Below are 13,643 nucleotides of genomic sequence, written 5' to 3' on the forward strand. Positions count from 1 at the left end.
GACAAGGAGGTTACAGCGACCAAACCCCTAAACGCTGGCTGCCTCGATTCACATGCGCACGTGTGAATGCCACGGCGAACTCCTCCGGCGGGTACTCCACGAGATGCCGGGAAGGAGGCGCACAGCCACCCGCACGGTGGGGCTGGTGAGCCGGGAACCCGCACTGCTGTAGCTTGGGGAGCGCCGCACAGAGCTCCGGGAGCCGACCTCCTGAGTCCCAGCAGCGAGTACAGAGAGGCCAGAGGCGACCGAGAAGGGTAGGTACTCCGCGGAGCACCGCGGCGCGCTCGGATGTGTGTCATCGCTCCGCGCCCGCCAGCTGGCAGCTGATTGGCCCGTGGACTCGGGGGCGTGGCCCCAGCGCCTGAGGCGCGCGGCGGCGCGCGGGAGTGTGTCCAGTTCTCCGGCTTTGCGGCAACCAGGCCGCGCTCGGTTCCTTCCGACTCTTGCTGGCAGCAGGCATGGCTGGAACCGCCGCGCCGGGCAGCAGGAGGCGGAGCGGGCCCCCGACCCCTAGCTCTGGCCCGCCGCCCAGCACCGGGCATCCTCCGAGCAAGCGGGCCCGCGGCTTCCCAGTGGCCGCAGCTCTGGACCCCGAAGATCCGTTCGGTCCGCACGGGGATTTCACCGCGGACGACCTGGAGGAACTGGACACCCTCGCGTCGCAGGCCCTGAGCCAATGCCCGTCCGCTGCTCGGGACGTGTCCAGTGAGTGCGCCCAGGGGTCTTTTTCCCGAGGGAGGTGCAGACTTTGCCAGACACCCGTGAGCGCTGTGGCTTCGGAGCCCCGCGGCGGCCGCTGCCTTGCACCCACACCGCCTCTTCACCTTTTAAAAAGATAGGAACAGCTTGATGTAAGCAGCGGTCGTGTTCCCCAAAGGTCCTTTGATTTGGGGGAGAGATGGGTCAGGAATGTCAAACAACCGATGTGAAATACAGAAAGTTAGGCTAGCGTTTTACTTTAGTTTTTCAGGTTAGGGTCACCGGGTTCTTAGTTCTAAGCAGAGGTCCCGCCTGGGACTCCCACCGTCAGAACCATCACTACCTTCGCAGGGAGACCCATTCGTGTGGCACTTGGGGGAGGTTTCAGATCCAATGAAGACCGCTGTCCCCCTTGAGCCTCACGAGCTTAAGAGGAGTCCGGCAGAGGCAAGAGACGAAAGAAGCTTATTATCGTATACAACCAGTAAACTGTTCCAGGTGCCCAAACCTTAGAAATTGCAGCACACTTAGCAACGAGCAAAAGACCAAAATCCCTTCCTTCGTGGAGCTTGCATTCTAGTTGCGGAATGAGTGACATCTTGTGGCGCTCACAGAAAGAGAAAGGTCTTGAGAGCAACTTGCATCTGTTCTTGGATGTCTCACAGGCATCTTAAGTTCCACACAATTGTTTCATGGAAACCCACTCATCCTCCAGCATCGCCAGCATGGTGCCTGGAAAAGCAGACGTTCAGAAAACACCCATTGATGACCCAGTGTTCCACATGACACTGACCAGCACCGCTCCCCAACAAGTCGCGCAAGGCGACAGCTCCCTTTCCTTGACTATACATCAAATTCCTGTCCACACCCTGTAACTTGACTTTCTTAATCTGTCTTGGAATCCATGCTCTTTGCATCATCTCTACCATCTCCCTGATCTGTTACCATCACCCCTGCCCTGGACAGTAGTCTGCTAAATCGTCTTCCCGGTGCCAGGCTTGAGTGCCTACAAATCAGACTTCCCACCCCAGCCAGAGTGATTTGTCTTGAAAAGATCACTGTGTCTCACACACTTCCTTAGCCTTCCAATCATTCAGTTGGATCAAATTCCTCTATTATAGGCTTTCCTATATTTGTTCTCTGCAGTTCTCATTACAGTTGTAATTTTACATTTATACATGTGATTATTTTTTAATGTCCTGTAAGCTCCACAAGCAAAACGATAATCCATTTTGCTCACCATTGTACCTTTAGAGACTAAATCATGCCTGGCATATTACAGGTGCCCAGTAAATATTGCTGAATGTAAATCACTGAGTTCTGACTAGGGGGATTCCCACAGTGCCTTTCAGCCTTTAGATGAGACTCTTAAAACTGGGTGGGGGATGGGGAGAGGGTGGCAGGATCTATTATTTTATAAGGATCATTTATGAGTTTGAATCATGTTCTTAGATTAGAAAAGTTCCTATATTGCTTACTAGATCTTTCTCTAATTTGCCTTCAAGAGGGATTCTTTTCAGCATTGTCTGGTAAAAGTGGAAAAATGTTGGGTCCTGAAAAGTATGTGGGGACTTTTTTTTACAGGTGTCTATAAGGTTCCCAGATTAGATGGAATGTCAAAAAATCCTGCGGGGAAAAACAGAGAAAGTGTTCCAGTTAAAGCTAATTTTGAATTGGAGGTACTTCAAGCACAATACAAAGAACTTAAAGAAAAGGTAAGTGACTTAACTTGTGGTTTTTATAACTAATTCATTCACTTATGCATGCATTGTACAATAAAATATATAAAACTTTAAAAACTAGAGTCCAGATTCATCCCCATGAAAGGGGAGGGGGGGAGGCTGGGGAAAGAAAGCCAGAAAATTGACACCAAAAGAAACTAAATCCTGAGATTACTAACAGCCAAGGCAGGAAAGGAAACACTATACACCAGTTCCAAAAAGAGATACAAACTTGCTGTTTTAGCACCAAGATAAATTTATAGTGTATTTCTTATATAAAGGATACAGCGTCATAATGGTTGCTATTCATTAGCAGTTTTGCAAAAAAGCAGACATCTTTCATATAACCAAACTGGGTCACTGTGTAAACCAGGAGCATAATGTGGAATTTTAGTTTTGTAAAGTGTGTGACCCAGATTATTTAAGACCTATAGAGCCTACAGAATCTGCATGCATGAGTGACAAGTATGTCATTAAGCTGTCTTGCTGAATAACTGCTGTCCCACGAAGGAGCCTAGCAGACCACGGTGACGATTGGTTGGTATGGATATATTTTGAGCACTCACTGGTCTGTAGGACGTGTTTTACATTGGCTTTTTCCATCTCTCCAGGTATATGTTGAAACAAGTACATATATAATTTTCTCTTACAAATTTTTCACAAGATTGATTTGGGATTTACAGATGAAGGCAATGGAAGAAGAAGTCCTCATTAAAAATGGAGAAATTAAAATTTTACGGGACTCACTGCATCAGACTGAATCCACTTTAGAGGAACAGAGAAGATCACATTTCCTTCTTGAGCAGGAGAAAACTCAAGCACTCAGTGACAAAGAAAAAGAATTCTCCAAAAAGGTGACCCAGAGCATTTGTTTTGATTGTTATGGACACCAGCTTTGCCTGCTCACTGAGTTCTTTAGACACAGTGGCCAAAGTTTCATGTAAATCTTCCCGGAAGATTTCAACAGTTGTTTGTCTTAAGTACTTTCTGGTATCAGCTCATTGCATGTCCTTTTCTTCAGGCTCTTTTGGCAGATCAGAAACACGATCTAGCTTAGGCCAAAAGGAAACGTATTGGCTTCCATAACTAAGTCTGGGAAAGACGGTGTTCTGTGGCTTCCACTGAGTCAGGCATTACCAGGCATTACCAGGACTTCTCTTTATTCTCTGTACTATAGACAGGCTCCATCCTTCTGGTAGAGGATATGTTCTCCAGAAGCTCCTGGGCTCATATTTCATAGCTTTAGAGCAGACTGAAGATTTGGTCTCCCTTCTCTGGTTTTAAAATTCTAGGGGAGTTTTAACATTTAAAATTGGTCTCACCTGAGTCAGGTGCCTGTCCTTGAACCAGTCACTGTAAGAACACAGGTGAGAGCTCCCATTCATATCACGTAGTCAGAGGTAGGGAAACGATTGTTTCTCAGGGGGGAGATGCTGCTCTGGGAAGGAAAACCGTTGGTGTCCAGTGTGTACCACTTTCCTTAAGCACCTCCCAAGGCTTCAGTCTCAAGGACATGGAGTCTTCATTCAGCAAACGTCCCAGAAGTACTACCTGTACCCAGCACTAACAGTGCTAGTTGCCTTTCCATATATGTGATGAAGAGGAAAGGATTTGCGGTCAGACAAACCAGAGTTTGAATCGAGATTTTGTCACACACAAGTAGTGACCTCAGAGTAATGACTTAAACTCTGTGACTCATTTCCCTTGTCTGTTCCAGGGGATTACCCGAAGGGCTGTTGTGAGACTTGAAAGACTGCACTTACTGTGTCTTGTGCTGAGCCTGGCATGGGGTTGTGCTCAGGGAGTGACACCGATTACTGTGGGCTATAGACTCCGAGGGCCAGGGCAGCAGGTCTCCCCACACTGCACAGGGCTTTGGTAAAGCTCTTCCAGATACTCTGCCCATACTTTCAAGAAGACCTGGAATTGTGCATCACTGTATTCATTAAAAGGCCAACATGTGGGGCGGCTGGTTAATTCAGTTGGTTAGAGCACGATGCTCGTAACACCAGGGTTGCCGGTTCAATCCCCACATGGGCCACTGTGAGCTGTGCCCTCCACAACTAGATTGAAACAATTACTTGACTTGGAGCTGATGGGTTCTGGAAAAACACACTTAAATAAATAAAAGTTAAAAAAAAAAAAAAAAGGCCAACATGTTACTGGGAGATATGGTACCTTGTCAGGCTCTGCGGGGCATTTTACATTCATTATTCTAATTTAATCCCCCCAACTGTGAAGATGGGTATTTATGTTACAGGTAACCTACGGCTCAGAGAGCCTGAGTAAATGGTTTTTGAACACTCACAATAGTTCAGGTCAAAATATCTTTCTAGAACACCATCTGTCTTTCAGAAAGAAGACTAAAGCTCACTATTTTAGGACATTTATATCACAGCAGACTTTCTTATTTATTTTTCATTGTTTTCCATTAGCTTGAGATTTTGAAGCCCAGAGATGTTTTTGTACGTGTGATGCAGCCACTACAAGAATGTTTCTTTTGCCTTCCAGCTCCAATCATTGCAGTCTGAACTGCAGTTTAAAGACGCAGAGATGAATGAATTAAGGACAAAGCTTCAAAGCAGTGAGCGAGCCAATAAACTAGCTGCTCCCTCCACTTCTCACGTCAGGTAATGATGATGCTGGAAGGAGAGTTCTATTTTGCATTGCCTAGTAAAAAGTCTGAAAATGTCAGGCTAGTCCTGAATAGAAGCCATTTAGACTCTGGGCTGGGGCCTAGGTCCTCTTGCTGAAGGCTTCAAAGGTGGTTTGGCTGAGGCCTCACAGCATACAGGCCCCACACTCTAAGAGTGCTTCCTCTGAATGGGACTTTATAAACATATCTCCTGAGGACTAGAAAAGGCTGGAAAGATCATCCCTAAACTTTTGGGGTGGGCCAGTCTTCACGTTTATGAAATTTGTTTCAAGTAACTGATTTTTGCCCCAAGCATAGTGTATTTCAGTCCCAACTACTTAGAATATTTTTTTCCACTTGCTGCCCTGGGACCTTTGTCCAATAGCCCCCGCCTTTGCTACAGATATGATGAGCTTGTTAATGGTCTGTGTCCTGCCCCCAGCCTGCCAGAAAAGTCTGGCCCACTGTCAGTATCAGCCTTGAAATTTGGACGGTGTGCATCAAGGTGGCTTTCTCTGCTATTGAGCATTCTGCAGCCTTTGCTCACAATGGGCAGAGTGTGAAATTGAACTCTTCCTGCTTTGCGTTGTCCAGGGAAGACAGGAGAACAGAGGGAATCCATCCTCACACCTTCACACATCACTAACTGAAAGGCCTCGGTATGGTCAGATCTGATCAGAGGGTTAAGACTGCTTCTCTAACATAGAGCCCCTGGCACTGAAGAGCTGGCTCAGTGTCGCAAGATACAACACACCTTTTAATAGACCCTCTTTCTACTGAAAAATCTTTGAATACAGTCCCTGACTTAAAAAAGAGGCCATTCCCCAGTGAAAGATGTTTTGGGGGAATCGGAAATAGTAATGGAATTCTGGCCAATATCTTTGGGTGATTAGAAGAATATGGAAATAAAAGAAAGATATTTTTTAACGGATCAAAATGCCTTGAATTTTACACTGCTGTCTTGATGAAGAATGATAAATATATAGTAGATAAAACCTTTGGTCAAATCACCAAGATATGAAAAGTTTCAAGCTTGTTAGAAGTTTTATAACCAGGTATTTTAAGTGGCTTTAGCAGAATCATTACTTTGCTTACATAGTTCACTTTTTCCAGTCCTAGGAAAATAAAGACAGAAGCATGTTCTCCACAATTTGGAAAACCATCTTTTCCTACAAAGGAGTCTTTTATTGCTAACATGCCCCTTCCCCACCCCTGCCAGACAGAGCCAGGATACAAGTCCCCGGTAGGCAGAGAGGGTAAGTCAGTCTATCCATCACCTATTGCTGTATAACAGATTACCCAAACGCGTGGTTTTAAACGAGTATTTGTTTTCTCTGGTTTCTGGGGTCGGCAATTCTGACAGGATACAATGGGGCTGGTTTGTCTGTGTGGGGACTGGAATCACTGCAGGCTGGTCTGGAGCTGGAGGATCTGTTTCTAGGTGGCTCACTCAATGGCTGGCAACAGTTCCTCTCCACACGTGGGCCTCTCCCCAGGGCTACTTGGCTGAACTCATAACCTGGTGACCGGCTTCCTCTAGAGCTAGCAGACCCAGAGAGAGCCAGGTAGAAGCTATCCTATTTGTGGCCTAGCCTCAGAAGTCACATGGCATCACTTTTGTCACGTTCTGTTTGTTAGAAGTGAGTCATTGAGTCTGGGCCTCATTTAAGGGAAGGAATCTAGACTGTACTTTTTGAAGGGAATTAAGTGTGTCAAAGAATTTGCAGGCATATTTTAAAGCCTCCACAGTCAGCATCCACTGACATGCCAGAACCACAGCTAGTATCTAGGGACATGTGTTCCTTTCAGAGCCCAGCCTTGACCTTGTACATCCCAGTCCAGACTGATGGAATGCTACTGCTTTCTAGAGAGTTACAGTCTAGCATTAGCGGGTTTTCACTCTGAGACTGTGTTGTGCCAGTGAATCTTGTAATTCGGATACATTGCTTCTCTCCTACCACCATCAGCCTGGCCATGAGTCCCAGTCACACTACTTCCTGGCTTGTGTGATTTGGACAAGTCCTTTACCCTTGCGCCTCAGTTTTCCTATATAAAACAGAGCTAATGATAACACCCTCTCGTAGGGTTGCTGTGAGGAACAAGTGAGGAACATGTGTAAAGCTCTTAGCACTGTCTGGAACACAATAAGCACTATCTAAACGTTAGTGGCTACTGCTTTTATGTTATTGCCTTATTTTGAAGGGGGGCAAACAGCTTAATTTTCCTTTCCTCTCCTTGTGTGACTTCCTACTTTACATGAGGAAGGCAAAAGATGTGAGAGAGCCCTTGAGTTGCTCTGGCTCTTGTTTTGATCCAAGGTTGAAAAAGTAGAACAATCTTTGTCTTAAACTTGTTACATTTAAGAGTTTCTGATATACCTGTGCTTTTGTGCTCAGGTTTTGATTCACATTTTACCTAGTTTCAGAGAATAAGGCCCACAGTCTGGGAGGTGCCCCCGGAAAGCAAGAAGAGTCCCAAAAACATGTTGTTGACAGCTGGATGCAAAGATCAAACACTCGAGGTACCAGAATACCTGCTCCTCGTGCAGGAGGCCTGCTGGCTCCAGTGGCCCTCTGCCATGCTGCAGTTGAATTGCCTGGGGAGCCGTCCGGGTCTGAGGACAGTGGTCAGAGGGTCCAGGGAAGTCGTAGTTGTGACTTAAGCAGAAGACTTTATTTTTTTTTATTATTTATTTATTTATTTATTTATTTATTTAGAGTTTTAAAGGAAGATAATTTATTAAAGGCAGGAGAAGAGGTTGCAGCTCCCAAGTGGGAGGGGATACCCGAAACTGGGAAGCCCCCAGAAGACTTTAAAATGGAGGGGGCCAAGAGCAGGTGTGTCACAGAGCTTTCAGCACCCGTAGGTGCCTGTCTCAGTGGGGCGTAGTGCCAGCTTAGAGGACAGTTGGCATCCAAGGAATCCCCCCTTTTTCCTTCTGAGGCCATAGAAAAGGCCTCCCACGTCAGAACTTCTAGAGTCACCTTGTTTTCTGCAGGTTCCATTTTGATAAACCTTCTCCTGAAGCAGCCTCTGATCCCAGGCTCATCCCTAGGTCTGTGCCACCTCCTGAGCAGTTGTTCCGAGGCTCCTCCCAGCACCCTGTTACAGCCACTGGGGTTGGGCAGGTAAGCATGAGATTCTTAAAAATCTTTTAGGAAGAAGCTTCCAGGAAGCAAGTCCCTTTCTGGCCTTGGCCAGCCTGGGAGGCCGGTGCTCTGGGCAGGGAAGCTAGAGAGTTTGCCAGGCAGGTTGTTTGGGGCCCTTGACCTTATCTCCGTCTCACACTGTGTGTTTTCTTTTGTGTTTATTGCTAGTTCCTTGCCTGGGATTTCAAACCTGAGGACCACAGTTTCTCAAGATGGGTCATTTCCCCTCTCGGCCCTTAGAGAAGCACAGAACCTGGCATTTACTGGACTGAATCTGATTGCCAGAAATGAAGGCTCATGTGACAGAGACCCAGCAGAGGGAGGCAGCAGGGCCTTCCCGCTCTGCCAGCTCCCTGGAGCTGTGCACCTCCTCCCCCTGGTACAGTTCTTTATCGGCTTACACTGCCAGGCTTTGCAGGATTTGGCAGTAGCCAAGAGAAGTGGGGAGCCTGGGGACACACCGACACATTCCTCCCGCAGGAGCTCTGGGGTAGATACCAGCCCCGAGGACTCACTTTGCAAGCTGGAAGCCTTCTCTGTGGCTTCGCTCAGCCTTCTTCAGCACCTGGTGTGCCACAGTGGAGCAGTCACCTGCCTGTTACTGTCACAAACCGGAGCGGATTCTGCTGCTGGGGACGGAAACCAGAGCCTAGACTCCCATGGGGACGCGAGCCCCGCCCCAGGGGCGCTTGCTGGTGACCAAGGCCAGCATCCACTATTGAAGATGCTTCTTCACCTCTTGGCTTTCTCTTCTGCAGCAACAAATCACCTTCACGCCAGTGTCATCAGCCAGTGCCTTAAGGTTTTGGTGAAATTAGCTGAAAACGCTTCCTATGATTGCTTGCCCAGGTATACTGCAGCGTGGGAGTCATGATTGTGTGTGGGGCTTACCCGACCTCTTGAGGTTTATCCTGTGGCACTTATATTCTGCTCGTCTCTTGACTTATCTATACTGTTCAGTTCTAAGCCTTGGTTTAGGTTGTAAAGCTTTGTTCAGGGAGTTCTGAAGTGAGAACCAAGGAAGTAGTTTATTTGGCTTAATTCTGCCTCTGTACAGCAGACGCAAAAGCCTCTGTACAGAAGACGCAAAAGCAAAAAACACACGAGATAAAAGAGAGCGGTTAGTCATGAGGGAAGAATGTCCTGCCCCCGGGACAGACAAAGGCTATACCAAGAGGCCTTTAAACCTGGGACGTGGATCAGGTGAAGCCCACGTTTCATTTTGGTGGGGTTCTCAAAAGAGGGTGTGGGAGGGCGTGCAGCCCACACACTGACCTTGTTGGGAATCTGCCTGTCATTGTGCCCACCTTGAGCAGGAGCCACCGGTTCCTTGCTCCACTTAAGGTTTACTGGAAGTGGTAGGATAGTGAACCTAGCTCATGAACACTATTGTCATAAATTCCAAACTTGAGGTTCCAGAGCCTCAAGACTGGAAGAAACTAAACACCATCTGGCCCATTCCCTCATCCAGTAACCCCACCGCCCCCTCTCCTTCACCAAACAGGCCAGTTCCTGTCTCGAAATGACTCTGCTGACGGCATGTAACTTTTCATCTCTGAGTTCAGATACCTGTTTCTAAAAATACTCCCAGATCCTGGTTTCCATCTGAATCTATTCTAGCTGGTCTGGTCTATCGGAGCCAGACCTGGTACCACAGAGAGTGCGGGCAGCACGGTAGGCGCAAACCATCTCCTGGGTGCCTGGCAGGGGCCCAGCTCAGTGGCTGGTTGCTTGTTTCATATTTGTTAAATGAATGAATACCAGGAACCACATTTTTACCACTTCTCTTGGTAGAAACACCATCATTCCATTCCTGTTCAACTTGTCCACAGGACATCAAAACACAGCCACTCAGTGGGTGTTTACCACAGGCCGGACACAGATGCCTTCCATTCACTAGCTCGTGCGACACCCTCGGAGCCCTGCATCTTCACACTAGCACAGAGCCTGGCTCACTGAGCACTGTGTTTGTTGAGTGAATAAGCCCTGTGTTGAGGTAGGAAAAGTTGTCAGATCCCAGAGGGAGCACGCTGGATGGGTTTCAAACCAGTTAGGTTCCTGAGCCATGGCCCCTGATCACGTCTGATACCACCTCCCACTTTGTGCTTCTCTTCAAAATTCCTTTACACTTGCAAGCTGAACCCCACTACCGCACAGCTTCCTGTCCACCTTGGCGTGAAAGCTAGGGACGAGTGCCACCAGGGCTCTGAACCAGCATGCAGTGCAGGCAGGCTGCAGCCTCCAGAGGCACGCTCCACCCGGGCCTGAGGGCAGCCTCACCCCTGTCTTCCTACAGCATCTCTTGTAGACATAGGTCCGGGGTTGTCCCCAGGTACTATGATGGCAGGGGCTTTGGGGCAAATAGGTCTCATCCCCAATTTCAACCAGAGCAGCATGACTTACCTATTGTGCGTTGGCGGGGTGCTGCGAAAAACTGCATCTGAAAAGAAAGCTCTGGTGCTATCAAAACAATTTGGAAACCTCTGTGTTGTACATGAAGATGGATTCTTCATGCAGATAGTTTCAGGGGCTTTAGTGGACTGGTTAGGAGCCACTTCTAACAACGAGGTTGAGTTCCAGTTTCCCACAAAGTCCCGCTCTCCTGGCGATGGAAAACATTCAGCTTCTTGTCTGCCATACAGGGATTTGCTCTAAAATGAGTTCACCCCAATAGTGAGAACTTGCTTCCTAGTGGCATCCTGAGGAATATTCTTAACCCTCGATGCTGTGCGCCAAGACACTGCAGGTGCGTGAAGGGGGACATGCGCATAGAGCTGTCCCTGCCCCCCCATGAGGCAGTGTAGGTCGGACAAACATCATTGGTTGACTTGGGATTTGGTTCCTTGGTAATAGCTGCCCCTCTGCCCGGAGACTTGGGGGAGAGTGTGCTCACCCACGTGGGTACCTTCTCATACTCAGTGGCAGAGAAGCTGCTCTTCTTACGTACAAGTGGAGAAAATGGGCTTCCTTTCTTGGCGAGTGGTCTCGTAAGATCCAGCCATCCTGAGTCCACATTGATCACTTCTAGAGCCTGGCCAGTCCTTTGGTGGTGGGAACAGGGCACTGCTCTCACCCAAGACCGGCCTCCCTCTTTGGGAGCAGAAGCAGTGTGGAGGTCAGGCACCCCGGGTCCAGGGAGGCAACCCCCATTTACTGGGTGTTACTGTGCCGGGTGAGGGCCTATCTCTAAGCCACAGTGAAGGGGAGCACCCACTCATTCGTGTGAAAGTAGGTGGTAGTCGGCTGGCACTGGAATGCAGGTCTTTCTGGACCACATCTCTACTGGCCTGAATTCCTGTTCCCTTCAGTGGAAAGGGAGGGTGAATGTGAGACTGGATGGGAATTGTCACGTTCCTCTGGGCCCCTGTGTTGTAGGTTCCAGTGTGTGTTCCCGGTGCTGCCGCCGTGCCTCAGCCCAGAGGCTCCCCTGCCCAGCGTGCTGCTAACAGTGGGGCTCCTGTCCCTGCTCGTGGACCACGAGAAGCTCACGTCTCAGCTCTGCTCCCACTCGGGTAAAGTGGGCAGCGCGGGCGTCTGGACTCCTGCAGGGTGGAGGGAAGGGTGGCAGCAGGGACGGGGCTTCTGCAGCTGGTGCTGGCTCTGGGTGAGAAGCGGGGCCCCCAGTGAGAGCTGGGCGTTCTTTTCAGACGGCTGTCTGCTCCTGCTGCTACACACGTACATCACGTCAAGGCCTGACAAAGTGGCCTCGGACACACAGTGGCTTCAACTAGAGCAAGAGGTAAAAACGCCAGAGCCCCTTCTGCGGACTGTTCCCCACCCCGCCTCACCCCAAGAGCCATTTTCCCTCCTTCCTCTGGAGAGACGGAGCTTTAATTCATTTTGGTAGCTTATCTAGCCACTAACAAGGTAAACTCATTTGGGGGGGCTCCACTCCACACAGCTACAAAACAGTGGAGCCCAGGGTATCTTGGCAGAGTTGTCTGATAACTGGTCCTACCCAGACCTTGGAGCCTGGTAGCTGCAGGTGGGCCTGGAGGAACGTGGGTTGTTGGTGAGACATGGTTGTTGGTCCAGAGATTGGTCTGGGAAGGACCCCATTTGTGCAGACAAGCAGTTGCTAAGGCAACTGGAGCTCTTGTAGGAGCCTGAGAAAGGCCTCGCTGTGATGCGTCAGGGTCTCGTTCTGCCACAGATGGAACAGTCTGCTCTTATTCTAGGCCGTGTGGCTCCTGGCTAAGCTCGGTGTGCAGAGCCCCTCCTCCGCTATCACTGGCTCCAACTGCCAATGCAACGTGGAGGTGAGTGCCCGAGACAGGCAGGGGGCGAAAGCAGGGCAGCTCTGCTGGGGGGTGAGGCGACCCTGTGCAGGGCCCCGTGCCGCTTCTAACCCTGGTGCCACCACGCAGAGCCCTCCTCACCTGGGGGGCAGGGGCAGCTACTGCCCAGCAAAGCAAGTTGTTAGGGTGCAGGAACTGCAAGCCTGACCTCAGTCTGCACCCCCAGGTGGTCAGAGCGCTCACGGCGATGCTACATAGACAGTGGCTGACAGTGCGGAGGGAAGGGGGGCCCCCCAGGACCGAGCAGCAGAGGCGGACAGTGCGGTGTCTGCGGGACACGGTCCTGCTGCTGCACAGCCTGTCCCAGAAGGACACGCTGTTCACGGTGCACTGCGTGGAGGCCCTGCACCAGTACGACCAGGTGATGCCAGGGGTCAGCGTGCTGATTCGAGGGCTCCCAGACGTGACAGACTGTGAAGGTGAGCTGGCAGGAGGATCCCTCGCTGCCCTGGCCCACCTGTGGGGCTTTCCTGAAGTTCATGGATGAGTCAGCCTTCCCGGCCTTGTAAGCAGCCCTCCTTCCACCACGGTCTTTGCCAGCACTGGAGTCGTTCTTACCTTCCTGCTCCAGTTCTTCTCTGAGCACATCAGGCTGCTTTTTGCTCATATCTGTTGAGTTGGCCTGGCAGAGCCACGGTTTTTCCAGAAACATCCCTGTTTGAATTGCCTTTGTATCACTGCTTGCCGTAGGTGAGGGAGCAAGGCCTGGGCATGGAAGGGACGGGTTAGTTCCTGTGGGCGTGGGGGGAAGAAAGGTGGGACCTCCCCCAGCTCCAGCACCTTCAGGTCTTCCCCACAGAACCCTCTTCTGTCTCGCTCAGAGGCTGCCCTGGACGACCTCTGTGCCACCGAGACCGACGTAGATGACCCAGAAATGGACTGTGGCTGAGGCTGAGAACCGAGCCACCTGGTGGCACCAGCACCACTGTTTTCCTCACCTCGTCAACTGATTAAAAGCAGTGACTGCTGTTTAAGATCTTGCCAGCCTTGTGTTCCGAGTCTGATCTGTGTTGGCTGAGTGGGAGGGATGGAGCAAGAACACGACTCGGAAGGTTGGGCTCCTTCCTGTCCTAGCTGGAGCTGAGACTGGTCCCCATGGTAACGAATCTGCCTAGAGGAAGGAGCCCTGCCCTGCCTG

The 13,643-nt window shown here is 49.9% G+C and overlaps 1 protein-coding gene across 4 annotated transcripts; it reads left to right on the forward strand.

The window, feature by feature from the left end:
• The first annotated feature begins 339 nt into the window (after nucleotides 1-339).
• Nucleotides 340-13,541, forward strand: ATRIP (ATR interacting protein). Of its 4 annotated transcripts, none has more exons than XM_081072127.1 (13): nucleotides 346-708; nucleotides 2,287-2,417; nucleotides 3,107-3,277; nucleotides 4,935-5,053; nucleotides 6,172-6,314; nucleotides 7,478-7,579; nucleotides 8,057-8,186; nucleotides 8,376-9,056; nucleotides 11,583-11,719; nucleotides 11,855-11,946; nucleotides 12,386-12,466; nucleotides 12,672-12,924; nucleotides 13,327-13,541. In XM_081072127.1, exons 1-13 carry the CDS (start codon nucleotides 462-464, stop codon nucleotides 13,392-13,394), a joined length of 2,355 nt encoding a protein of 784 aa, XP_080928253.1. In that variant the 5' UTR covers nucleotides 346-461; the 3' UTR covers nucleotides 13,395-13,541. The 4 variants fall into 4 exon arrangements, with proteins under 4 accessions (XP_080928255.1, XP_080928253.1, XP_080928254.1 ...); XM_081072128.1 differs by having other exon boundaries at nucleotides 12,407-12,466; XM_081072129.1 differs by lacking the exon at nucleotides 7,478-7,579 and having other exon boundaries at nucleotides 340-708.
• The last annotated feature ends 102 nt before the right edge of the window (nucleotides 13,542-13,643 follow it).

This window comes from Rhinolophus hipposideros (assembly GCF_964194185.1).
Source record: "Rhinolophus hipposideros genome assembly, chromosome: 14".
Lineage (NCBI taxonomy): Eukaryota > Metazoa > Chordata > Mammalia > Chiroptera > Rhinolophidae > Rhinolophus > Rhinolophus hipposideros.